Source organism: Trichogramma pretiosum, unplaced genomic scaffold (assembly GCF_000599845.2).
Source record: "Trichogramma pretiosum strain Unisexual culture from Peru unplaced genomic scaffold, Tpre_2.0 scaffold23, whole genome shotgun sequence".
Classification (NCBI taxonomy): Eukaryota; Metazoa; Arthropoda; class Insecta; order Hymenoptera; family Trichogrammatidae; genus Trichogramma; species Trichogramma pretiosum.
The window spans coordinates 489,836-517,768 of NW_019641629.1; the positions used below are offsets into that span (position 1 = coordinate 489,836).

General features: G+C 40.2%; 4 protein-coding genes across 8 annotated transcripts; 1 reads left to right on the forward strand and 3 right to left on the reverse strand.

Annotated features, from left to right (window-relative positions):
- Nucleotides 1-877: 877 nt before the first annotated feature.
- Nucleotides 878-2,913, reverse strand: LOC106654743 (zinc finger protein 548-like). The gene is made up of 3 exons (XM_014374744.2): nucleotides 2,554-2,913; nucleotides 2,372-2,480; nucleotides 878-2,298 (listed from the first exon to the last, which is right to left on the reverse strand). Exons 1-3 carry the CDS (start codon nucleotides 2,577-2,579, stop codon nucleotides 1,195-1,197), a joined length of 1,239 nt encoding a protein of 412 aa, XP_014230230.1. The 5' UTR covers nucleotides 2,580-2,913; the 3' UTR covers nucleotides 878-1,194.
- An 899-nt stretch (nucleotides 2,914-3,812) lies between these two features.
- On the forward strand, nucleotides 3,813-19,510 carry LOC106654866 (sodium- and chloride-dependent GABA transporter ine-like). Of its 5 annotated transcripts, XM_023459189.1 has the most exons (15): nucleotides 3,813-6,240; nucleotides 7,952-8,416; nucleotides 8,482-9,040; nucleotides 9,557-9,798; nucleotides 10,650-10,840; nucleotides 12,666-12,800; nucleotides 13,486-13,708; nucleotides 13,874-14,141; nucleotides 14,411-14,639; nucleotides 15,626-15,738; nucleotides 15,880-16,020; nucleotides 16,098-16,298; nucleotides 16,649-16,831; nucleotides 18,143-18,277; nucleotides 18,358-19,510. In XM_023459189.1, the coding sequence occupies exons 2-15, from the start codon at nucleotides 7,983-7,985 to the stop codon at nucleotides 18,370-18,372; spliced, it is 3,069 nt and encodes a 1,022-aa protein (XP_023314957.1). In that variant the 5' UTR covers nucleotides 3,813-6,240; nucleotides 7,952-7,982; the 3' UTR covers nucleotides 18,373-19,510. The 5 variants fall into 5 exon arrangements, with proteins under 5 accessions (XP_023314957.1, XP_014230443.1, XP_014230442.1 ...); XM_014374957.2 differs by lacking the exons at nucleotides 3,813-6,240; nucleotides 7,952-8,416 and having other exon boundaries at nucleotides 8,951-9,040; nucleotides 9,627-9,798; XM_014374956.2 differs by lacking the exons at nucleotides 3,813-6,240; nucleotides 7,952-8,416; nucleotides 8,482-9,040 and adding an exon at nucleotides 9,050-9,200.
- A 101-nt stretch (nucleotides 19,511-19,611) lies between these two features.
- LOC106654867 (endocuticle structural glycoprotein SgAbd-4-like) lies at nucleotides 19,612-20,853 on the reverse strand. The gene is made up of 2 exons (XM_014374958.2): nucleotides 20,743-20,853; nucleotides 19,612-20,388 (listed from the first exon to the last, which is right to left on the reverse strand). The coding sequence occupies exons 1-2, from the start codon at nucleotides 20,755-20,757 to the stop codon at nucleotides 19,990-19,992; spliced, it is 414 nt and encodes a 137-aa protein (XP_014230444.1). The 5' UTR covers nucleotides 20,758-20,853; the 3' UTR covers nucleotides 19,612-19,989.
- Nucleotides 20,854-25,327: 4,474 nt separating this feature from the next.
- Nucleotides 25,328-27,749, reverse strand: LOC106654726 (zinc finger protein 2-like). Its single transcript, XM_014374726.1, has 3 exons — nucleotides 27,670-27,749; nucleotides 27,482-27,596; nucleotides 25,328-27,402 (listed from the first exon to the last, which is right to left on the reverse strand). The coding sequence occupies exons 1-3, from the start codon at nucleotides 27,702-27,704 to the stop codon at nucleotides 25,576-25,578; spliced, it is 1,977 nt and encodes a 658-aa protein (XP_014230212.1). The 5' UTR covers nucleotides 27,705-27,749; the 3' UTR covers nucleotides 25,328-25,575.
- Between the last annotated feature and the right edge of the window lie 184 nt (nucleotides 27,750-27,933).

A 27,933-nucleotide genomic window follows, 5' to 3' on the forward strand; every position in this document is an offset into this window, starting at 1 on the left:
ATCAATTAGCTCGATATAGATCGATATTTTTACTCGACCGCGCGTACGCTACAATTTCGATCGAGAGACGCACGCGAGATGAAATCCATATATTTATACTTCTAAACAATGCAGGAGCTCGTCGATCGATCCGATGATATAAGCGCGTACGTATACGCACGAATTCGCGTACGCGCTCGAGACACGTGTAATTACAGGAAAGAATACGAGTCGCGTTTACGCGTCTATATGCGAGAGCACGCGAATTATGCGCCGCGTCGAGGGAACCTAAATGCGATCTCGCGCTGAGTGCGTATATTATTGTTAGCGCGCGCGCAATTGCGCTATATATACTACTACAACTACTATATGTGCTCGCAGCTGGGCCGAGGCTCGGCTAATATATAAATCGTTGCAAGCGCGCGGGCCGCGTTAAGCAGAATTATCATCGCCTATGAAATTATAAATGTCCATTACAGAACGTGCACTCGGGCGCGCACACACATACACACACATTTATGCCTGTGATGCCACGATGACGTGTACTCGGTGGTCGGCGGCGATGGCAGGCGATGCACACGATATTCGCCACGATCGAAGTTGATTATGCGAACGCATCTATACGAGCAGTTCTATAAAAAATATTTGAAATTATGGTTGGTTGACGCGTGTAATGGATGTTTACGATCTTGCTCATTGAGATCACAGAAGTATGGGGAAATGCGTGAACAACTTGAATTGTTTTTCAGGCGATGGAAAAGCACGCTCTCGCGTTAGTAATATCGGTGGGTATCAAACAATTGAAAAAAAAAATCCACGAATTTTTTTCGGAATTTTTTGGAAAATTTGAGGAATTTGGGATATGGGTCGGGTTTTGAAAAAATTCAAAATATAGAGAAAAATTTAGGCTTTATTCAGTTTATAAGTAAATTTATAAAGGATGAAACTCATTACAATTGTGACAAAATAATTGAAAGTTGGAAATGCTCTGAAGTTTTTCACAAAATCAACAGACAAATACTTTTTTTAACATCTTTTAAATTTTACGATAATTATGTAAATGAACATTTACAGGTTCCAAATCTTTCTAGAACTATTTCACCATTTTGATGATTTGTAACGATTAATTAAAAACTTTACGTGAGTTTTGTTTTTTACTTTTTCGTTCGAATGATTTTTGACAAATATCGAATTCGAAGCGTGTACTGCGATCATTTACTGTATTCGCGTGCATTTTAAGTTTACGCCGGTATCCACATGATTTGCATTTATGTGAGCCTTGAGGTGACATTTTTGTCCAAATGATTTATGGCAAATCTCACATTCAAAGGGTTTGCAACGACCATGTACTGAATTTATATGACTTGTTAAGTTATCTTTGCGGTTAAATGATTTGTGACAACTTTCACATTCGAAGGATTTACTGCGATCATGTACTGTATTCACGTGCCTTTTGAGTTTATTCTGGTATGCAAATGATTTGTGACAAATCTTACACTCAAAGAGCTTAATACAATTATGTACTCCGTTTATATGATGTTTGAGGTTACTTTGGTATCCAAATGATTTGTGACAAATCTCACATTCAAAGAGTTTGCTACGAACATGTACAGTCAATATATGAGTTTTAAGATGACTTTGGTATCCAAATGATTTGTGGCAAATATCGCATTCGAAGGGTTCGTTCCGATTATGTACTGCATCTATGTGTTTTTCAAGAACATACTTGTAACCAAACGATTTGTAACAAATCTTGCATTCAAAGGGTTTTCTACCTGCATGAACTTCACTTATGTGCCTATTAAGATTTTTCGAGTATGCAAATGATTTATGGCAAATATCACATTCGAATGGTTTTCTACCTTCATGAACTCCACTTATGTGCCTATTTAGATCTTTCGAGTATGCAAATGAATTATGACAAATATCACATTTATACGGTCTGATTCTTTCAAGAATCGTAGTCTTATGTTTCAAACTTGCTATCGATGTAGACGTATTTTTACACATTTTTGACGCATGCAATGATTTTGTTTCAACAGTCTTTTCAAAACTTTTAACCTTCGAATATACGGCAACTTTTGAACAAGATGTCACTTGAAAAAGAGAATTATTATCGTAATTAAATCCTTTCTCTTTCAAAATAATGAGCTTTTCCTCACTCATGGAATTCGGCAGTATTTCGTTTTCTTTTTTCACACTAGCTTGAGGACTTTGGTACTCAGATTTGCAGGTGGTTGCCGATGGAGATTTCAGTTCAAGTTTAACATCTTTGAACTCACACTCGATGAATATGTTTCCATCTAAGTTTTCCTGTAACTGTATAACCTCATTTATATGATTGATCTAAAATTCAAACTGTGCAATAGTTTTTGATAATGATTCAACTCACCGATAGTTCATTAGACGTTTCAAAGTTTTCTGCTTTACAAGAGTTCACTAGATTGAAATTGTAATCATCGCCTGCATTCGTCCAAGTATCGCTCGGCTCTTCTTTCACCCTGAAGAAAAATCCAGTTGTACGAGAGATCGTAAACAAATTATTACAGCAGTATAGTACAAGAAAAATTATACCTAACTACGTCTTTATCGCTATCCATTACTCTTTGATTATAAGTATTCACTTCAATTGTTCCTGACACGCACTGAAAAAATAGTTTTTGAGGTTATATTGCTCCAGTAGCCAAGACTGTACCTCAATTTCCCTCAAACACTTTTACGAATGTAATTTTGTAAACAACTTGCTCATCGAGCAACTTAGTTCCCTCGACAATTAAAAAAGGCGTTGCACAATATTTACAAGGACTTAAAACTCAGCTCCGCACTGGCGAGCAAACGCTTTTTTTTACAGGTTAATTAAGGTACCTCGTGGTTGCTATCGTTCGTTGGCGAAACTATCTCCCTCTGCCGTCCTCATACTCGGCTATGGTGCAAGATGTTAGTTATGAGCTCCAATTCAAAATTCGAAGCTAAAATCACGATTGAAATTATTTTCTTTGCGCACTCGTAGTAGGTGTTGACAATTGTTTTTTGAGACTCCGAAATTAGGGAAAAAGTGTAAACTTCAAAAATTCATACGTCTACAGCTAATGTGGAATCTAAGAGAATTAAAAATAACATTTCCCCGTGAATATGACTACTAAATCCGGGTTTGATATTGTTGAAATCATTCCAAAATTTCTTACAGCTTTTGGACACTTAAAAAAAAGATATAAAAAATAAAAATGTAAACGCTATAACTGTAGTCCATTTCTAAACCGTTTATTCGTTGAAAATCGTTCAAAGAATACGATAAATCGATCGAAATGCTTTAGTACCGATCGCTCATCGGCAAGCATCGACTTACACATTGTAAGCTCGAGATTTCGTACCTTTTTTCGAGCCAGAAATTTCTGGATGACTGACCAGAAACTTAACGATACATATTATACGAGTACAGAAGCGACGATCGTCACCGTCAAGGGTCGACAACGACGACGACGACTATTAATTTAAACGATCATCGCAAGCACCGCATCGGACACGCAGCCGAGTGAGAGCGATGATCTTCTTGGCAGCAGCAAAAAAAAAAGAGCATGAACGACTATATGTACTCCGCTCTCGCCCCCAAACAATTCGCACGCACCATCAACAATGATCAGACGGACAGGCGTGTATATAGCAATTGCGCTCGCTCCGACGTCGAATTGCGAGCGTACGCGTAAGGCGCTCTGCTGCCGCTGCCTCTCGTACATACACTACCGATTCGCCGCTTTGCCGCTCGTTTCGTGTACAACATTCGAGGTGGCTCGCCGGGCTGCGACTCCGTCACTCGGTTAGTCGGTCGTCTTATTTCTCGCCTCGCGCATCGGAACTTGCGTTGCTCATACTCGCGCCGCGTGTACAGTGCATGTGTGTGCGCGCGACTTTTTTTCGCGATCGTCGTCGTTGAATCAAAAGTGCAGCGGTGTTAGTTGTATTGCATTGCGCTCAGCAGTAGTGGTAGTAGTGTATGGCCATGCCGAGCGTCCGCGAGACTGCCAGGCGTCGTCGTCGTCGTCTCTACGTCGTCCGCGAGCAGCAGCAGTCGTCGATTCGAGAGCTCGTGTGTACCGAGACGTTGTTACACGACACGCGCGAGTTATAGACGCGAGTGTATAGTGCGCAAGTGCAGCAGCGTCGAGAGCACGGATTATTACATACGCGGCATCATCGTCATTGTTCATCGTCGTCGTGTACACAAATGTGTGATATATAGACGTCTCGCGAGCCATTGATGCATAATATCGTGGCGCACACAGCACAGCACGTGGTGGATGCCCGCTATATACTCTAGACTCGTGCATATCCGTTCGATTGGTACGTCTCTCTCAGCTATGTATACATAATAGAAAGAAAAAAAATAACGTTATCACGAAGCTTCGAGCCTCGAATTGCATTTTTTTTTCTTCTTTTTCTTTGACTTTTCGAGAATATAAAGCGCCGATACACGCGACGTACGTACATACTACTGCGCTTATACTTACGCGCTCGTGCACAAAAAAAGCAACAAAACAATTCTGAAATAATTCTAAAAATACCCAGTCTAATATACTTTTTTTTGTACGCGTATATATTATATTTTGCTGCGGGTCTCGCGAGCTCGCGTAGCGCTTTTCACAGCAGTGGAACGAAGTTTTGTAGAAAAGTTTTTCGAGGTGAGGCGGCAGCGAGATTGAACATGCTACACACGTATTTATAAAGTGTAATATAAACACGAGACGAGTGAGAATTTTACACATGCGTGTGTTTGTGCGTATGCAGTCACCGACGAAATATTTATGTACAATAATGTTTCTTTGTCGGGCGAGTTCCGTATTTCCTTGCCTCTTTGGAGTTAAATTTATCAACCGATCGTGTGTCCGTGTACAGCAGGGCATCGCGCAGCAGAGACCAAGATTAGATATATCGTATAGCCTATGCCATACACATTTTGTCAGTTACATCGCTAATCTTTTTTTTTTGCGGAACGAATCACACCTTCGTGCGTATAAATTTGCTCTTGAACTAGATCGGTGCGTGTATTTTCGATTTGGTAAACGATCGATCGAACACGAACCGTTCGCGACAAAGTACTAAAAAGCCAAAGTATCTTTTCATACCTACATATAGACGATAACGATAACATCCACGCGGAATCATTTTTACACGCGCGCCGTGCGAGCGAATCTCGCTTCAAACAAACGTCACACAAGCGCGTTCGTATACGAGTTCTTCTGAATCGTACGTCACCCACACGCACAAGGCGCGTATTATTATGCGCTCGTAGGTACCTTAACAACGATATATTCGAAGCACGAGAGCGACTCGTGATTTTTTTTTTTTCGCTGGCTTAATTCGTAAGCGCGTGCAATTTACCCGGTATTACGAGTGAAGCTGCAGAGAGAGAGAGAGAAAGAGAGCGGAGAAGCTCGTACGCGATCGAGTACATTTTGTATTTTTGCCAGTGTTGACAAGCCAAATCTTGTGTATGTCGAAAGAGATAAGAGGAAAAAAAAAATATCGCAATTTTCACCGGATTTCGTTGAAGAGCCCCGAAGGGCACGCATACATCGTATCTAGGTTACATCGAGGAGCCTCCGCGCGCGAGGTGTTAAGTCGAAATTTACCCCGGGTTAGCCCGAAATGGGTCATGGTTCCTCCGCGCGATTCGGTGTTTATTAATTTCGTTAGAGCATTGATACGATCGCGGCCGCATCAGCTGTGTTATCTGCGCGCGTGTGTGTTAATAATAATGTTGAGCTGCTGAGGTCGCGGTGTTTTGAAGCGTGCGTGCAGTGTGTATCAGCAGTATACTCGCCGAACTCGAGCTTTCGATTCGAGTTCGTAAACAAAAAACAAAAAAAAAAAAAAAAACGAACGAAGAAAAAATCGCGCACGTGCGTTTTAAATATAACCCACACATACACACGCGCGTCGATCGCTCGAAATCAAGTTCAATGATTGTTTCTTTCCCGATTGTTATTACCCGCGCGCCCGTAAATACTCTTTGATCTTTTTCCAATTTTTTTTTTTTTTTCGTTGCGTACGTCTGAGAGCCGCGTGTAATCGAGCGCGATTAATAAAAGCCGAGACTCGAGTGCGGCGGAACAGTGTGTGTGTGTGCGTATATCGTAAAATATTTAAGTCGTTACGTCGATTCGAGAGAAACACACACACAATGGCAATATTATTTCCTACCGATCGGCTTTCGTCGAGTACGTGAGTTACGTTGCGGCGATTATCATTATCTGTAATAATAAGGTAAACAAATAGAAAAATTACAAAAAAATAAATGAAACTATCGGCTTTTTTTTCTTTTTGTTTAACGAGACGTTGAATTGAAAAATGAGCAGGAAAAGCGTACGAGCGCCGTTTGTGTATTTTGAATTATTGTGCTCTTCGAGTGTCACGTTTTATTTTCATTCATATCATTCCTTGTATATTTTGTTCGCGCTCGATTGTATTGACACTCGAATACGTTTATAATTAATCGTTGTCGGTTTTTGAAAATTCTTTTTCGCAGTCATTCGTATAAATGAACTTTGTGCCCAGATAAAAATGTGTCCTACATCATTAATTGGCTGGTTTATTGCCGTTTTCTGTAACAATAGCGATACCAATAATCGGTGCATCTAAAACGACCTGAAATATAGACAGGTTTTCAACCACTATATTTACGGTAATTCTACTTTCATCGTCCACCGTTAGATGGCAAGCACCATTATTTACAAATCCGCAAGTGGCAAAGTCAAAATAATCGTATACATAGCAGAATAATTTTAAATGAAGATTGTCATATTTCATGGTGTTAATTTCATGATTTACTTGAATTTTATGATTTAACATACTCAAAAAATTAAATGCAAAAAATTTGTTGGGGTATTAAATGGTCATAAAACGGTCAAAAAAACGTTGCGTCAAAAATTAGACACAAAGTTGTAGAGTGCATTCGATTCAATAAAACTAACGCAAGAGTTACGCCGTAGGTGTGATTTAAATGCATAACGTTCGTGCTTTTCAAGAAACATCTCTTCAGGCGTCCTATATGCTACGTAGATTGAACTTGGAATTCTTCGGTTCATTCAATAGTTTTTTTTTTTTTAATTTTTTTTTTTTTTGTAATAATTATAATATCTTAATTTATATAAATTTCAAACAACATTTACTTTAAAAGCAGATTAATTAATTAGTCCGTTAAAACCTCATCATTAGCAGCGACTCAATGAACTATAAAAAAAAATCGAATGAAAAAATATGAAATACATCAGTGCAAAAATTATCTAGCGTAATATATACTCTTTATAACGGCAGATAAGATTGGCAGATAAGAGGCTCGCAACTTTTGACCCTTATCGATTTGCATCGTCTTTTCATCTTGCCGCGTGCGCTCGAAAATCCTTGAAATTGAAAGATAACGATTTAACTTTTCCACAAACTTATACGTACGTCGAAAAATCACTGAATCTAAAATAATTTGATCGCAACGCCAGATTAGCTTGCTTCGGAGATGCCAGATATATAAATATGACAATATTATCTGGCTTGTTTACTCTTTTGAATGTAATAAGCGCATATTGTTCTTTTTTAAATCGATCGGAATTAAGTGGGTATTTATTATGATTCAGGCGCGCGCAGTACGAAAATATCAGCTGCACGCGTTCGCGGGGTATTAGACGGTTATAATCGCATATCGGGTCGTTAGCGGTCTTATATTGACGATATATTCATCATTATACCATGATCACGTCTGCTCAATTTACACTTGTCTCTCTCTCTCTCTCTCTCTCTCTCTCTCTGGCATGCGTCGCTCGACGAGGATCATTCGCGGTTGCGGCGCATTGCATCGCATCAATTAAGCCGAATAGAGATGTTCATTATGCAATTATAGCGAGACACATGATTTTTTGTCTTTCTTATTTTAACGCCCCCTCGCTGTTGTAACGATCTCAATTATCTCGAATTACACGTTCAGGTAAGCCTGCTCATAGCCATGGTAGTACAGCATGGAGCCCGTGCCATCGTCCAATGAGAGAAACAAAGACAACGACGACGCCGAAGCCCCGAAGGAACTCCAGTGCCGATCTCTGCCGATTTCCGCGCCCAGCTCCGTACCGGACTCGCCCGCGTCGACGCGCTCGAGCAAGCTCGTGGTACCGCACAGAAAGCTCAGACGTCACCACAGCTATCAGCACCACCATGGCAGAAGAGCTGCGCGCGAAAAAAATGGCAGCGGCAGCAGTAGCCCGCTCATACCGATCGGTAGCGGCAGCGGTAATATCGGTAAGGCCAGAATCGTTGCCGCGCCGTCGAAAGCTCATCGTCATCCTCGTTCCTCGATGAGAAAGATGAGCACGATGCTGGAGGAGGAGGATTACTACAGCTCGGACGACGAGGACGACGGCGACGACGAGGACGTGGACAACGACGGTCCGCACAGGTAAGATACAACGACTCGAAAACTCCTATTTTTAATAGTCACGATTACACTTGGACGAATTGCAGCGCTATCAGCGCGGCGAGCAGCAACGCCAGTCAGGTGGAGAACAACGGCGACTCGGACTCGACCTTCGAGGAGCGCAGCTCGCTGCTGCTCGAGGGCGACGGAGGATCGGTGCGCACGAGCAGCACCGCCCGCTACCCGATCGTCCCGGAGTCGCATCCACAGATGTTTCATCATCATCATCATCAGCGGAGAATAAACAGCAGCAGCCGACACTCGTTAACGAAAGCTCCTCCTCGCTGCTGCTGCTCGGAACTGCTGCTGCTGAACTCGAGCGTCGACAGTTTTCAGCAGCGTCCGGTTGCGGGGGCGCGCCAATTACAGCATCATCGTCACTGTCATCGTCACAATAATAATAATAATAATAATAATAATAACAATAACAACAATAATATCAACGCAGTGGTACCACACGCGGCAGCCGTAACGGAGGCAGCAGCAGCAGCAGCAGCCACTCAGCCAGCGAGCGCCGGCGCGTCGAGGCACAGTAGCCGACACCCCAGCATGCGCTCGCTCAAGTCCAGCTCGGCCAGCGACGAAGCTCAGCAGTACTCGTACCCGGTAAGCCGCGCGAGCAGTAGCCAGTCATATCATCATACGCTCGTCATACGCTCGTAGCGTTATATAGTTTTGCATCGCGTGACGCGCGCGATCGGCAGTATAGAGTGCGTCGGTTTCGTTGTACTCCTTTTTTTTTTTTTTTTTCGTTATGTTGTAAAAGGTGAGGATTTTGTGTTCTCGATGTAAGATCGGTAGCGAGAGATCGGTAACGTCGATTTTTGCCACTGCTGCGATTGTACGTGTCGAGTGAATTTTATATATATTTGTTAAAATTCTCTCCCGAGTTTCGTTAACTACTGTACCGCGTGAAGTGATGATTCAAGATCGAGTTAAACTCGCGCATTCCACTCGTGAGCAATGTCCACGTTGATAATTCATTCATAAACTATTTTTTATATTTTTTTTTCTCGTTTCGTATTTTTGGAACGCTGCGTATCATCTCTCGACTCGACTCTCGACGCGCAGTCGACAAAACACACCCCGTCTGTAACTCTGTAATCATTGATTTCCCAACAGAATCAGCAGCAATTACAATCTTTATACCCACCAAGCGCCTGTAACAATTGGGGTTCGATTTTGCTCCCAGATAGCGGCCAGAGCATGGCCAGGAGGCCGCCCTACCCGACCGCCACGCAGGACGCCGTCTCGATACGCTCGCTGGCCTCGATCGGCATGGGCTCGTCCGACGGCAGGAAGCTCACCATACGCCGGGTGCCGACCTCGCCCACCGAGCTCCTCAACATGGTCCATCCGCCCACGTGAGTCGTCGCATGTAATATAATATAATTTAATGATAAATGTAACATTCAATTTTAACCCATTATATCAAAGTGTAAGGAGTTTCGTGCTTTCCGGATTCTTTCGCACCCAATATACACGCGTACTCGAGTCGTTAAACGTTGACTACGCGAGTGGTTGTAGTTTTCAAGGAGAGAGATAATGCGAAATACAATTATTGTCCAACGCGAACGCGGTAACTTTATATTGACTCTGGCTAATGCTCGCTAAAAGAATTTCGGTCCCGAGCTACACTACGCTACGCTTTTTAAAAATAAATCTCGTTTATATACGAAAATAATTTCAAAGTGGGTTTTACAAAGTATCAATCGTATACAATTGATTTTAAGCTTTTGAGAGAACACCGACCCGTTACGATGCATCGTATAATTTTGTGCGTACGCGCTGTCTATAATAAAATCACCAAAGATGTGGAGCGCCTACTCGCACACACAGACACGCATAAAACAGCTATCATGTCGGAGAGAGAGAGGCTATAAACTCGCTGTTTTCTCTCTCGCTCGCTTTCTTACTGAAAAAAACAACGAAAAAAAAGCTGCAACTGTTACGGAGCGGAGAGTGACGTATAGCGCTTGATGCGTACATACAAGCGAGTGATTCCTAGGCTTGGAATGAGAGAAAGAGGGAAAAAAGAGGAAGGAATCGTCTGGGAAATGGTCGTACAGTTGTCGTCGCGTGTATCGCCTCTCTCTCTCTCTCGATGAAAGTTACACACGATGTGTATTATACGTTTGAAATTCAATTCGTTGCGTTCGGACGTATATGTGTCAACGATATAGTTGTGTATTCACGATGCGATTTATTGCTGCAGGCCCATAGGCGACGACGTGTCGACGGGCACGAGCTTCGACGACGGCGACGCCGAGGACCCGGGCGAGTATCGTCAGCCCCGCAGGCCCCACTGGGAGAACAAGACGCAGTTCGTGCTGGCCTGCATCGGCTACTCGGTGGGCCTCGGCAACGTTTGGCGGTTTCCCTATCTCTGCTACAAGAGCGGCGGAGGTAAATATATATATAACGCAACGATAATAATTTTCGAGCCAACGAGTACACGCATTATACGCGAACGTAACGTGGAAAATATGGCAAAGAGATCTTTTCCGGAAGTCATCTTCTGCACGATATACGGCTGAAATCGAGGCAAAAGCGGCACTTATCGAACGAATGAAGAAAAAAAAAAAAGAAAAACCGCGTCTACGCAGGGCCACGCACGCGGGGTCGCGATCTCTAAAGTCAGCTGTATCGAGTTTCGCCTCGTAAAAACAATACACACACGCGACGACGCGTGCTATAATAAGCCGCGCGTATTATTTTATACGCGCAGTGAGAGAGAGAGACATTATGCGTACAATTGGTAGCGCAGACTGCCACCAGACACCACCGCACCGACGCGTCGACCGACTCAAAAGGCGGAACACAGATTTCATTAAAAAAAAAAAAAAAAAATAGCTCGTGTGCATGCGGTCGGTCTATACTGCTATGCTGCTGCATCGAGCGGCGCGTGAAATATTTGATAAATTCGAATTTCCGCTGGGAGATTATTATACAACGATACGATCGGCGGCGGCGGCGGCGGTAGACTCCCTCGCAAAGAGAGAGATAGACGGGAGCCGCGCCGTAATTCGATCAGACAGGCCATTGCGCAATTCATGCGACTAAACGGCTCGAAGATGTGGTCGCGTAGCGCAGCATACATATTATATACGTACGAAAAAAAAAAACCGCGACAACATTCGATCTTCGCGCGGCTGAACCGTTCGCGTTCGCGATCGTTCGTCGGTCGCTACTCGAGTGAATCGGGAAGCGCGAGGAAATCACGATGATGCGCTTCTACATAATCACACCGATGAGCTTCGTACAAGAGCCCCGAGGCATCGGCCGGAAATACAGCTGATCGGTCATTTTTTATCTGCTGCCGCCGCCGCCGAGAGATCCCGGGATTAGTGTGTATATAGTGGACTAATATGCGCTCGGCGGCACGGCTATCCGGAAGGTCGAGAGCTAGGCTCCGGCCCAGGGTCATGTATCAAGTTCCCAAGTACACACACACACACATGAGTATATATAGCGTCTGTTACTGCGTGCATACACCGGTACATTATAATATACACATAATATTCTCTACCGATTGTACGTTCGTACGCATAATAATAATCGCGTGTGTGTGTATACGGCAAGAGGGGAAACTCAAAACGACGTTTCTTTTTGAGGACGATCGCGGCGCGTGTGCTATGTACGAAATATTTTTTTTTGTGTATTTAAGTATGATGCAACAACGAGCATACGGTCGAAAGAATTTTAAATACTTTACAGAGTAATATATTTGCAATTGTTTACCTCTTACCAAATATCTTTACTTAAAAAAAATTGTTGTTTGCCATATAATTTTGCATTACATAGCCGTGTAAGAGGAAGCGTCGAGCGAATGAAAAATTTAAAGCCCCATCGGCAGCGGCGTACAATAGGGAATATTTAATAAGCGATAAATTTCACTTTTGACGTTTAGCGTCGCGGCGGTGCGTGCGCTACGGCATGTGCTGCTGCGCGTCGACGACGACAATGACAAATGAAACGGCAAACAAAAAAACGAGTAGTTGGTAGTATTTCGTCTTATCTCGTGTCTTGAAATACATAAGCATACTCCGCAACAAAGATGAGCTCGCGAGAGTGACGTATCTTCAAATATTTAAAATTAACAATTTATCTGCAGCAGCGGCGCGTCCTCTCGGTCACGTGCGCGCAATGTGCTTCGCCCGCTGCGCGTCGACATCACAACAGATCGAGCAGCGTGTTAATTAATTAATAAATATTTGGATGATTTTTCCAGGCGTATTCCTGATACCTTACTTCTTAATACTCATCGTGTGCGGCGTGCCGCTGCTGTACATGGAGCTGAGCATAGGCCAGTTCACGAGGCGAGGACCCATAGGCGCCCTCGGCCAGATCTGTCCTCTATTCAAAGGTAAAAAAAAAAAAACTTGTCCATTTCTTATATCGAGTGCGCCTAGTAGCAAAAGTAAGACGTCGGGTCGAATAATTGAAAACGACGACGACGACTACGACGATTTCACATTATAGCACATAATAATATATGGAGCATCGCGTTGAAAGAGCCGCGCGACTCGTCGTCACATTATCTCGGTGATTGATTGACAGAGAAGCACGCGCGCGCAATCCCGCGTATACACCACGAGAGCCGCAGCGCGTATAATTCAATAAAAGGTACGAATCAGCGTTGCGCGCGCGAGCTTTTATATATATAGAGAGCCTCGATGCGATCTCGTCTCTCTCTTTCTGTATGTGTGTGCGTGACGCGCGAGACACAACGTGTACCACTTTTGTAAAATCAGTATGTAATAGTCGTAGCGATATCCCATTTTTTTAAAATGACCAATTAATCATGACCTAATGACCGAATAGCGAGATTGTAAAATGATATAATCATCGATGATTTTACTATTGTGTTAAAAATATCAAGTCAATCTTGACATTTGAAATGACAACCGCTTCGAGCCTCCGCCGCTAGATGGCGAGCACTGCAATCCGTAAATCTGCAAGTGGCGAAGTAAAATCAAATGTACATAAGTTCTATTTCAGATTACGTCCACACCATTAGTATTTTCAAATTACAATTCTTCTTTCTGCAGGAGCCGGCCTGTCGTCGGTCGTCATATCGTTCCTCATGTCGACCTATCACAACGTCATAATCGCCTACGCGATCTACTACTTCTTCACGGGCTGCAGGCCGATACAGCCGTGGTCGCGCTGCCGCAACAAGTGGAACTCGCCGGACTGCTGGTCGGCCGACGTCATGACCAACAACAACACCAGGCCCAAGAATCCCAAGATACCGGCGGCCGAGTTTTTCGAGTAAAGCCTCCCTCCCTACTACCCCTCTTTTCTCAATGTGAATATTTGATACAATTTTTTTTACAAAAAAAAAAAACGCGCGTTGATCATGACAAAAAAATTGAATGCAAAGGAAAAAAATCCGAAGAAATGTAAAAATTCAACGCATCTTTTTTCACGGTACAGCAACAAAGTACTGCAGATAAGCTCGGGCATCGAGGAGCCGGGCATGCTCAGGTGGGAGCTGGCCGCCTGCCTGCTCTCCGCCTGGGTCATCGTGTACTTCTCCATCTGGAAGTCGATCAAGTCGTCGGCGCGGGTCAGATACCTCACGGCCACTCTGCCCTTCCTCCTCATCTTCATCTTTCTCACGCGCTCGCTGACCCTCGAGGGCGCCGACAAGGGACTGCAGTTCTTCTTTCACCCGGACTGGGAGCTGCTGAAAGACGCTAAGGTTGGTATACATTATTCAGCAGCAGCAGCAGCAGCAGAGTCGCTGCGCGCAGATGTGTAACGCTTATATAGTTATATAGCAGTGCCTCATTATCTTGTTAAACCGAGCGCGCGATACCGTGTGTGCGAGCTCGAATGGAGGTCGTCACTTTAATATACGTATACCATTTTGCGACCTGTACGCGAAGGAAAAAAAACAATTGACGAGCTTTGTGATATGAATAAAGGAAATGAAATCAAAATTATATATCGATTCGATGCACCACACAGGTCTGGGTGAACGCGGCGGCGCAGATCTTCAATTCCGTGGGCATAGCTTTCGGCTCGATGATCTGCTTCGCCAGCTACAACAAGTTCCACAACAACATTCTCGTCGACACGTTGGCGGTCTCGCTGATCAACGCCGGCAGCTGCCTCCTGGTCGGCATATTCGCCTTCGCCACGATCGGCAACATCGCCGTGGAGCAGAACATGACCGTGCCGGAAGTGCTGAGCGATGGTGAGGTTCGCACACACACACACACACACACGTACACGAAAAAAAAAAAAGAAAAAAATCGCATCGGATGAGATCTTAATCTTTGTCGGATTTAGCGCATCACCCCCTTCGACGTGTATGTAATTTGCCAGTTGAGACGGGCCTTTATAATTAAAAACAGTCGAGGACGTGTAAACGCGCGCCAGACCATTATTATTTGCATTTTCACATGCGCGCGCGATCGTATTATGTTACAAGCGTTGTGTAATACCGGCAATTTAGTTAAAGTACACTCGCGAGGACCATCGGTGTACGATACACGTATCGAGCTGATAGATCGGTAGGCCGATTCTTGTACGGACTTTTCATGCCGAGAGAAATTTATGGAAAATTTTTAAAATTAAAAGTAAAACGAAATACTACGTTGGATGGTAGTCGTTGTGTAAAGGGTAACAATCTTATAACATCGAATACCTACTGAAATTAGCTTAAAGGATGTGCGTACAGACTATAAATATAAATGTAATTCCAAACAATACTTGCCACGAGTTTTGGTAAAAAATTATGGTTCGCCATCTATTGACGATTTGTTGATCTAAATGTCATCTAGGCCTCTGCTATTCGGCACAGTAACTTTTCGTAGAGTACACAAGTACATCGTTTTTATTTTGCAATGCCCATAATAATATTTGGTATTTTTGCAGTAATAATTCTTAAAAAATATAGTAAAAAGTAACACAATTAAGTATGGCTATAAAACAGTAATTTCAATCATTTATCATTTTAAACTTTCTTATAAACTTTCCTCACGGCAGTCATAAGTATTTTGATCTTAACGATCCAAAATTAAAAAAGCCCGCAGTAAAACACGAAATCGTACGTTTGTTTTAATTTTTTGCTCATCGAGATCTGCTTTTCTCACTCACCCACCCTCTCTTCCCTCATCTTATATTATGCACTTCATAGATACAAATAAAAAAGCAACGAATAAACTTTCCCGTTTTAAGGACCCGGCCTGGTGTTCGTGGTGTATCCTCAGGCACTGGCGAAGATGCCGTGGCCGCAGATGTGGTCGATGCTCTTCTTCTTCATGCTCGTCTGCTTGTCGCTCAACAGCCAGGTTAGTGGCGACGGCGGTGGTGGACGAATTTTTCGACCTTCTACGCCGTCGTGTTCGTGCCACCGGACGGAATCGTTATTTCTTAAATCGTCCGTCTCAGGAAAATAAACTCGTGTGTGCTTTTGACTTCTTTTGTTGCAGTTCGCCATCGTCGAGGTGGTCGTGACGTCGATCCAGGACGGATTCCCCAAGTGGGTCAAGAAAAACCTGATGTGCCATGAGATGTTAGTCTTGCTAGTCTGTATAGTATCGTTTTTATTCGGCCTGCCGAACGTCACGCAGGTACGCAAAAGAAACTTTACTGAATCACTCGTTAATTTCTGTGACTTTGAATAAAATACCTATTCCTTTTTTCGCAGGGTGGCATCTACTTCTTCCAACTGATCGACCACTACGCCGCGTCGATATCCATCATGTTTCTGGCCTTCTTCGAGGTGATCGCCATCTCGTGGTTCTACGGCGTGCGCCGGCTCAGCAGCAACGTCAAGGAGATGACGGGCCGCGTACCCTCGATTTACTTTCGCTTCTGCTGGCTCTTCGCCGCTCCTCTCCTGATAATGGTATTTTAATCTCGGCTGCACTTGTAGTTGATCGTTGCATTGTATACTAAAAGAAATGCTGCACGTGTGTGAGGAGTATAAAATTTATACGATCGTCGCGAATCTCATTGAGAATTCATATATATCGGCTCGAGATAGAGAGCTGCGGTTGTTGTACACGCAGCGAGCTTAATCGATCAATGTCTCGAGCTGAAATGTGTCATTGTGTAACGTTTGACTAAACGGCTCCGGTTCGCGCCGATCCACCGTTCTCACGATGCAGCGTTTAATTTTCGTTTGCATTGTAACGATTACAAAGCGCAATTAATTAAGTTCAAGTTTCGATCCTTACGTGCGATTCGCTTTTCCAGTCGGTTTGGGTGTTCAGCCTGATAGACTACGAGCCGCCGCATTACACCAAGTCCGACGGCAGGTATCAGTATCCTTGGTGGGCGGAGGCCATCGGCTGGAGCATCGCCTCGCTGTCGCTCATATGCATACCCGCGTTCGCCGTTTACGTTTTCATCCAAGCGGAGGGGACGACGTTTACTCAAGTAAGACTTATTGCGACCCCCGTAGAAATGCTCAACATTAATAATGGCTCGATGATACAAAAATTACCGTTTGAAATATTTTAAAATATATAATTATTTATTGACTTGTTTTGAAAATGACAATTTAATATTCCAAATTATAGACGAATTTTCAACCACTACGATAATACACATTTTGAGCCTCTGCCGCTAGATGGCGAATACCTACATCTATAAATCTGCAAGTGGCAAAGTCAAAATAATTGTATAAGTCAGAGTAATAGAATAAGTGGATCAGACTTTTATTTTTTTTTTTATGTATCCGGGACGGACACTTTTTCGATACTTTTTTGAGGCGTTATATTATTGTTGAAAGTGGGGTCTGAAAAAATTGCGAGTAAGCATATTCTAGGCACAATTTAATGAACTTTTCGAATCCAGTGTCACATTTTCGATATAGCAACCGATCAAAAGTAATGGATGGTTTTAACCAAAAAAATGTGGTTTTGAAAAAAAAAATTTTTTCTTTTCAAATTTTTACATGGAAATCGTTGAAGTCCCGGCATCTCGGATGCAAATAAAGCGTCCATGGACCCTAAACTAAAAGTTATCATGGTTTTGATTAGAGGAAATAAAGTTTGAGTAAACAAAATGGCGGTTAGAACACCAAAATTTGTTAAAAAACTTTTAGAACTTTTAACTCGAAAAAGAAGGGCTTGAGGGAAAATTTTTACCCATGAAAAAGTTCTTAGAATTGATCAAAGAATACGCTAGAATTTTTCAGATTTTTCAAAATTTTTTCAGATTTTTCAAAATTTTCAATTTATCAAAAATTGAAAAAATTTTACACAAAGGTCCGCTTTCTTCAACGGTTTGAACCAAGTGCAAAATGAAATTAAATGTAATTATTAAAATTGAGATCAATTGATAATTCACTCGAATTTCATGTACTCAAAAAATGGCCATTAAATTGTAAAAAAAAACGTTGAGCCATACTATGTTGATAAGATGTTAAGCATTTCTACACGAGGATATAAAAGTATTAAAGTCGTATATGATACTTTTTTGTAAAAATTTTAAATTGTAAAACTACATAATTGTGTCCAATTAATTTTACACCTAGCATCAATGCGATCGTATGATTATAATCGTCCCGATCGACGAGTTTATTTTCCCGATCTTCTGGAATTATCTGTAAAATTAAAAGTCCAAGCAAATTTCAATGTTATCGACGATACGATTAATTAAACCGCAGAATCATTAATCACGCCGTAGAGATAATCATTTTCGTCAATAATAACGTCATTCGTCTGATTTTTTTTTTTATTTCAGAAATTGCGATACGCAATTAGACCAGACTTCGAGGCGTGCGAGGTTTGCGGCCAGGAGTACTGCGAGGAGCCGTCCCACAGCAAGGATGACGACGAACTGAAAGAGCCTCTTCACGAGATGAATAACGTCATTCAAGTAATTTTTTTTTGTTTCTTGGCAATATATAAAATACCAAATCGATGAAAATCATATTTGTTTTTTTTCTATTGTTATAGATCGTGCAAAGTTGACAACCAAAGGATCAACCTTGCTAATCGACGCAATGCACCAAATAAAAAATAAAAAATTAGACTATACTCGAGACAATCTCATCGTTTTACTCTACTCTTTTGGGAACCAAAATTAGTCTACGTTAAGACTTACAGGTTCAAAGTCATATTATATAGGAGCAGTGATCGTAGAAAGGCAGACGTTCGATGCAATTATAGCCAAATGACAGAGACAATGAATTTCAAACTGCTTCCTTGTCCTCCTTAGACATTCCAATTATCGATTGTATGTATCTTTAAATGAATGATTTACTATGTAAAAGTTATAACTTTATTATATAGATTAGTATGAAAAAATGTAGATTAATGAATGTGAGTGTGTAACAATATTTTTGCGTTTATTCGAAGTATGTAATATCGTACGTATGACTCGTAACGATTTTACTCTTTATTAGTTGTGATTATATTTTGCTACGACGAATGTATTTTCAATTAAAATATATCAAAAATGTATACCTGACGAAATATAACGAGTATGTACTGTGTGTGTCGCAAGGATTCAAATACATTTTCACGCACGCGCGAGTTAATCGATGCGATGAATCGTCATAAACGCCTCTGCCGATCGTACGGAGATGCGTTACATTATAAGCATCGCGCACATGTGTGTGCGCGCTATAAGGCAGGGGTACAAATCAGAAAATGGAAAGCAGCAGCATCGATACACAACGCGATTACTACTGTGTGTGAATGTGTGTGTGTGTGTGTGTGTGTGTGGAACGCATTTGAGAATTTGCATAACTCGTCATTAGCCCATTACACAGAGACAGACACAGGTGGAAAAACTCGCGAGAAGAGAGGCGACAAGAGGTTGTACAAAGCGCCGAGGCGCGCGCATTATATCGGCTCGCGAACTGCGATAAATCAACCTCGCGCTCTTGTGTGTGTGTATATGTGTACGTGTGACTTTCGATGCAACTATTTATTTCACGTTGTGTGTATCTATGTGTATGTGTATATGATTGTGTGTGTGTGTGTGTGTGTGTGTGTGTGTGTGTGTGTATTTACAAGTACAAGTCGAAGATACCGAGTACAAATGCATCCATATTGAGACTACGTGTTTAGATATGAATCTGTATAAAAAAAAAGAAAAAAAAAAGAAAAAGAAAATATATACTCGCCGATCGCACCCGATCCTTTGTTCTTTCTCATTTTATTACGGACATTTCTTCGATATAAAAAAACAAAATCACTACAATGTAGTAGCATTGTCTTTTATTATTAAATACTATATTTATATTACATTATTGATTACAAAACATAACAGTGCACGTCGTGTATATAGTCAATGGTATAATCATATAGGAATAATTGAGTTTATATATTTTCAAGAGAAACATTACTTGTATATTTTGTATCGAGTTCCTCTTCAACAAAAAAAAAACTACAAGTGATAACTAAGTATATACAATGATATCTGTTAATTGGCTAAAAGAAAATTTTCATCGCGTTTCCGACACTTGGGTTCACAACTTCAAAAAAAAAAAAAAAACTCGCGAGATCCGAATAAACATACAAAAATATACTCGATTCACTTCTTGACACGAGGTATTACGCTACGAGGCGGTTATTCTTTCACTATTTCTTTCCCTTCTTGCCGCCGTCCTCGTCCTCCTCCGGGTGAGCCGCGTTCCACTCGAGAGCCTTCTTGATGGCTTCCGGGATCGGTGGAGGCGTGGGCAGATGCGCGCCCTGGGGCTGGAAGCCGTTCTCGTCGGCGATGTACGTGATGGAGTAGTCGGCGCCGTCGTCGCCCTTGTAGCTGAAGGCGCCCTGCGCCGACATGGCCTCGTTCTCCGAGCCGGCGTTTTTCACCGCGCCCTCCTCGTTGGCTTTGATCCCGTTGCCGGACTCGTAGGCCCACTTGTACGAGCCGTCGGGATTGGGACCCTCTTGCGTTTGACTGATGATCGGTATGACGTCCTTGTTGTCGGCGGGTGCCGAAGACACCAGGGTCGTGAACAAAAGCACAGACAACTGCGAACAGAATGGAATTCCAGGTTTTCTATCACTGATGATCATTTTTTATGGTAATTTTTATTTTTTAAAACGATGCAAAATGTTGAAAACTTTGAATGAAAAATATTTATGATTTTTTTGTAAATTTTCAAATCGAGTGTTATATTATATATTTTTTTTCAACAGTGAGATGATAACTGAAATTTGAAAAATGATGGATGAACATTAATTTCCGTAAAATATTTCGTTCGAACTTCGCACTCAATGATCTTCACAAATTGATGTTCACAATTGATTCAACAACACAAAAAATGAAGCACAAAAAATGATGCACTGAAACTGAAAATGAAAATTCACATTTGTTGCGCTTACCAGGAGAGCCTTCATCTTTGTGGAGCACTATATGATATTCACACAACAATAGCTCGCACCGATTTGACCGAAAGCAGCGATTTTCTCACGATCTATAAGCTCAATAATAGATAAACGCAGGCTTATATATACCCGTGCGGCTGCACAAGTCCCATATACAACACGACAATTCGCTCCTTCCCCCAAGGAGCTCTCGGAAAAGTGCACACACATACTCATACTCATTCGCTACTCTAATATAACTCTGTGTCTGTGTCTGTGTCTGTGTGTGTGCGCGCGGGCGATCGCGAGGCACAGTGGCAGAAGCGCATTTCCATACTCATTACAAAGGTGACGTTAAAAAAAAAAAAAAAATTTCTCATTAAGACCTGTTTCTTCATTTTTTAGAGGATGAAAATATGCTCAACTCCGTTAATTTTATTGGTTTGACAATTTTGTAAGTACCCGCGCGCGCGCGCGACGATGCCGCAACCGAAAGTATATATGCGCCTTTCGTAAAATGAGTAAAAGCTTTAATAAATTTTTGCATTATTTGGCTTTAAAATAGCTGCATTTTGAAACAACCGAGATTATAACGTTGACGAATATTTTTTTGCATTCGCTCGTTCAAAAAGTCCATGGAAATTATCAAAACTTTGAATAAAATTCCCTCGTTCCGTGGATAATTTACGAATAATAAAAACGAATGAGTAATTGCATAATTAAAATGGCATTACTAAAGACAAGTAAATAAATCGCATGGGTACGAGTTATCGTGAATGTCAAGAGAAGAATATTTTTCTCGGCATAAACAAGCATTAAAAAAATGCGCATAACTCGGGGAGTAATTTAACGAGATTTCGATAGTAAAATAGTTCATTAAATTCGTTCGAAATCCTTGATATCGTATTTTTTGTTCAGTTTAATACACCGCTCCTCCCATTCGTTTATGAAATAATATCGGGCATCGTGACAATCGACGTAAGAGCGAACGAAAAAAATGACATTCAGTTCGCGCTGATGTACCTGCCGCGCGGTGCAAAGGTAACGCCGAGCAGCGCACCTAGTTACACATACATACCACATTCGCGGGCGTAGTCTACTGAGCGCGACTGTGTACGTATAATATAAAGGAATCTTGCTTTTACATAGACACTGGGTAATGGATGTATTTTCAAAATAATTTTTGAAGTACAATTTTCGATTGAATATTAATTCGCTGTGATATCGTCAAAAGTAAACTACAAAATCATTAGAGATAAATAATCCAGCATTAACTTTTAGTTACCGCCGTAACCTCTCGCTATTCAATATCTCGGCACGCAAACATGTATGCGCCATCGGTTTAATTTGCGCTCAACTAGGTGAAGTAATGCACATCTACAGACACACAACAGGTCGCGAGCAGATCAGAGAGATATTTTATTTGCTTCGGTTGTCGTTGGTACTACAACTTATACTTACTGTACGGCAATCTCTGTACCTTGCGCGCCTTGGATATAGACTAGATCTTTTTTTTTTTTTTGCTCATATACACAGCCGCCGCAGTGATCGCGAGGTCAAACCCTCCTTTTATTTGCCATTGTTGATGATAATGATTTATGGCTTGCCAAAGAACTGCCGAGAGACGAAAATAGCAGCAGTGGAGTAGGCTAAAGGAAGAACTGGGCGAAGCACGACTTCTTAAAGGTAACACATAGACACACATATTTATGAATTATTCATTTTGTCTATATGCAATGATATCATTTTTGTTTTGTATCGTACCGCGAACTTTCTCGATTCGAAATAAAAACAAAGTAAAAAATCTAAAAATAACGTTTTACAGGAGGTTGTCTTGAAAATGGTCGATGTAGTTTCTGTAAGCTCGCCTCGATATTATAAATAAAATAGATAACGGTCGCGTCGATTCCGGCTGGTTTGCAATTAAGATGCGCCAGATAATGAGAAAATACACTCGTATCCAATAACAATCGCAATAACAAAAGCCAATCTCGAGAGCGTGAAAAAATCCTGAATAATTCTAATAATTTTTTTTTTTTTCTTTACAGAGAGCTGAATGAATTTCAGTCATTAATTTGCTTATACACGCGCAAACGAGTTGAAAAAAAAAATTTGAGACATGCAACTCTTTTCGATAACCCAAAGCCATCTGACGCAAATATGTTTCGCAGCGCCGCACATACGAGCAGATTCAAATTGTTAAAATTGCCAGTACACATCGCTGGTGTATAATCGCAGCGCAAATTACGCAACGCAATATATCAAAGAAGAGTCTTTTTCACACTTATGCAATTGGCTTGTCTAATACGAAGTTTATACAAATTCAATGCGCGCAGAAACTCGTGTATCGAGTCGAAGAAATGATCGATTTTATTTTGATTACGGCAATTTCTATATATTATCCTGAAGGCCAAGCAAGGCTATTATTCGCGAATTATGTCATTTCGAATCATTACTTTGATCTCGAGCTTGCCGTTTTCCGTCACCATGGAAATTAATTGTGTTTTGGAATGCCATTAGAGAATGTTACAGTATTATGGTTTTGTCGATGCGCGCACACATCGATTCAATGAAAAATAGCAAAACGTTGCAGCTGCGCGATCTTGTGCGCCTCGCAGGTGAGAAATGCATTTAACTTCTCTGATTCATAAGATTAGACGTTCGAGATTTTTTCCAATGCGAAGGCCTTCAAAACAGACATCTTGTTCATTTTCAAGTTCAAAAATGAAATAACAACTTGAGTTAAAGGTGAGATTCATTAAAGAAATCAAAGAGCATCTAATAAATTAGCTGCTAGTTTAGAAAAAAAAATGTTTTTTTATGTAACCTTCCTGGTTGTACGAGCAGATAATGCGCAAAAACAGCTTTTCATCTTCACTCTTTGATGATAACATTCTTCATTGTAACCACACTACTCAACGAAAAGAAATCAATTCATGAATTCTTTTGCCTTAGAAGTGTTAAAACATTTCATATTCGACTCGTACGACTCGTAAAAAAAAATTATCTAGTAAAAGTCGAGAGCCAAAATTATTTCTGATTTTTGAATGGAAAAAATATGAATGGATGAACGTGACGATAATTTAGAATAAAAGTGCGAAAAACATGCAAATATATGAATAATCATATTTCCTATCCGGAAATCGTATACCCGCTGCCACATCAATACTTAAAATATGTTTCTTATAAATTTTAAAGAAAATAAAACAAAAAAACTTGGGTTTTTTCCTTTTTAAATTTATCACACTATTATTAACAATTAGTATCACCAGAATTCACCGTAACTCGAGAGATGCCATAAACAACCTTATAGTCTGGTTTAATTACAGAACAAAAAATCGAAAAAATGAAACCTGCTTGTACATCAGTGAAGAATTTTCTCAACTCTATACATGGCACATGCCTTCCATTGTGTACGAAAGCATTAGTGCAATTTAAAGTAAAAGGGGTTTGGCCGATCTCGAGTAGGCTTGCTGCAATCGCGTTACATATAGACACAGTGTCGATCTGAATTCTTCTAGCACTCGCTGAATTCGACGTACTTCGAATCCTTCGTTTACAACAGCTTCGTCCTTTGAATTGTTCAACCTGTTTCATAGAGAAGCCATGAAAATTTATCATGTAGATTGTTTAAAATAAAAGGATCAGGGTTATCTACAATATATTGCTTATCGCAATTTTTTACATAGTTTTAGTTTTTCCTTGTTAAAATTAAATTGAAGCTGACTAAATTCTTTCTCGATAGACGATTTTTTTATCAAAAAAATAATAATCATTCATTCATTCATTTCTATTCTATTTTCGCGCTCGCGCAATTGACGATTGGCGTCGAATTATCGCAGAAATTCCGACTTGCAAATGCGGACTTCATTTGCTTTCGTATACGCTCTTGCATATTTATCGTTGTGTATTAACGCCTTGGATAGCTTTGATAATCGAGGCGCATCACCGTACGAAAGTTACAAGAGATGGTCGATGAAAAATGACTGGTTGCACGATCTTGCGCGTCTGTTTACCTCGATGCGCACAGATTGATTATGGTCGAATATTTTTAAGACGATTTATAGTTATAGCAATTAACGACGGCACATGATTCTTTTTTATTTTAATTTTTCATACGGGCAAGAATGATGCAATTCGATGTTTATATGAATGACAAATTCAACATAATTTTGAGAATGTAATTAAAAAACGATTTTTCGTTCAGAATTAATGTTTTCATGTTTGGAAAAATAATAATTGAACATTTACAAAGTGCACGAATTAATTTTGTTTCGATAAAATTTTAAATAACAAAATTAAAACTGATTATCAACAGCAAGTACATTAAAAGTGCGCCTGTGGTATATGCATCCAGTCAATCAATTCTGTTGGCGGGTTATCACATACAGGGGCATTGCTTAAATATGAAAAATTCAAATAATTGCGGTTACTTACGTTTCTATAAAAACAAACAAAATGGCGCAGTTCATTCAAAATATAATTTATTTTATAATCAATTAATAATAATTAAAAAATAACGTTTTTTTCTTATAATCCTCAAAAATTAAATAAAGTAAAGTTGATATTATTTTTCGATAAATATTCTTACAAATATCGCGAGTTTATTAATTGCTTTATGTGACAAATTGATGTAGACTTTTGCAAGTTTTTTTACGAATGACATTTTACAAATATCACTCGGGTAAGTCATACAATATTGACTATTTTACTGTGTGAAAATTTTCGTCTGTTATGAAATGAATCAATATGGGATTCGAAGTGCTCTTTGATTTTAAATATCTTTTACGAATTTTTCACGAATAACAAATTCAAATGCGCACTGAATCGACCTAATTTTTTAAAGTATACTTAAGTGTGCATATGATACTTATGCATATATCGCGGTTGATGAGGTTTTCGATAACTATGCATTAAATCTGTATGGGCTTTGAGATTACCCTTTATAGAAAATGTCTTTCCACACATGTAACATAGATGATTGATATTTTTATGCACCGAATCGATATGAACTCTGAGATTAATCTTTTGAATAAAGGACTTTCCGCATATCTGGCAGCTGTGACGATTCCCAATATTATGCAATGAATCAATATGAACCTTGAGGTAATCCTTTTTTGAAAACGTCTTTCCACAAATGTCACACGAGTAAGTAATACGATTATGCACCGAAACAATATGGATTTCTAGATCAACCTTATGTGCAAATATCTTTCTGCATATATCGCAGTTGTAACGTTTTTGACCATTATGCATTGATTGAATGTGGCGCTTGAGAGCACTTGTTTGCGAAAATGACTTTCCACAAATATCACATGGGTACGTAATTCTATTGTGCACCGAGTTGATGTGAACTTCTAGATTATGCTTATATGGAAATGTCTTTCCGCATATATTGCAATTGCGCGATCCTGAACCATTATGCAATGATTCAATATGCGGCTTAAGATAAGCCTTCTTTTTAAATGACTTTCCACAAATGTCACACGGGTAAGAAATAGAATTATGCATCGAATCAATGTGGATTTGCAGACCACTCTTTTGAGAAAATGTCTTACCACACGTGTGGCATGGGTGATTGATATGATTATGTACCGTATCAATGTGAACTCTCAAAACTTGCTTAAGTGCAAACGACTTTCCGCAAATGTCGCAGTTGTGATATTTTCGACCATTATGCTCAAAATCAATATGGACTTTGAGATAAGCTTTCCCTTTAAATGATTTTCCACAAATTTCACACGGGTAAGAAATAGAATTATGCACCGAATCAATGTGTAATTTCATAAAACCCTTTTGTGAAAATGACTTTCCGCACGTATCGCAGCTATGAGGTTTTCGACCATTATGGAATGAGTCGATATGGACTCCAAGATAACTTTTTTGTGTGAATGTCTTTTTACAAATGTCGCATGGGTAAGTGACACGTTTATGCACCATATCAATGTGTTTTTTCAGAGTAGTCTTGAATGCAAATGACTTTCCGCACGTATCGCACCTGTGAGATTTTCGACCATTATGCAATGAATCAATGTGGATCATTAGATAATTTTTGCTTTTAAATGACTTTTCACAAATGTCACATCGGTAAGTAATATGATTGTGCACCGAATCAATGTGGATCTTTAGAACATGTTTTGAAACAAAATTTTTTGAACACGTCCCGCATTGAAAAAATTGCTTGCTTTTCTTTACTACAAGATCAATTTTCGTATTCTGTCCGTCCTTAAGTTTACAGCTAGTATTTATATCATCAGTTTTTTTAATATCACCAAAAAACTCTTTCTTTACTATCTTCTTATTTTCCATTTGATTCGAGAAAAAGTTTACACAATTATGGTGAATTTTCATATCTTTATATCGACCAGACCAATCGTTCGCTTTATTATTTACTAATAAATCCGCATCGAGTTTCACATCTTCGCACTCGAATTCTATTTTAATTTCTTGGTTATGTTGAAATTCTGAAACTCCTTCGTTCACTTTACCAGTTACTAATAAATCCACATCAGGTTTCACATCTTCGCTCTCCGATTCTATTTTAATTTTTTGGTTGCATGGAAATTCAGGAATTTCTTCGTTCACATTATCAGTTGCTAATAAATCCACATTGGGTATCTTAATTTCTTGGTTAGGTTCAGATTCAAGAATCGCTCTGGCTTCTTTAAGGGTGTGAGTCTGTTTTAGAATTATAATCTCATAAAAATTTCATTAAAACAATGACAATTTAATCGATCATCGTTATCAATAAACTTACGGTATTTTCTTGCAGACATCGGAGTGTTTGCAAATTTTCAGTATCGGATAATTTGTTTTCCGTTTGGCCACCATCAATTTCATTGTAACACATATCATCAGGCTCTTCTTTTACTCTGGAAATGTGAATGATATTATAAAAAAGACACTTACTCATTTTATTGTTTAAATTTGCAAGATGATAATTACTTAACGGTATAGTTGATTATATTCGTAGACTTCATTTTGTCGAATTCAAGGCTAGTGTACGCTTCCGTAGATGAAGTGCAATTAGAATTAAATACCAGCAAATAAAGTCGAGGTGGTAGAAATTTTATTAGCAGACGAGATATACATGACGCGTGCGCATAATAGCTAATAATTGTATTCGATATTCTCAAATTTCATATTTTAGCGGACATGAACCGATAACGAATATGCGTACACAAGAAGAAAAAATTTGCGAACATTTAT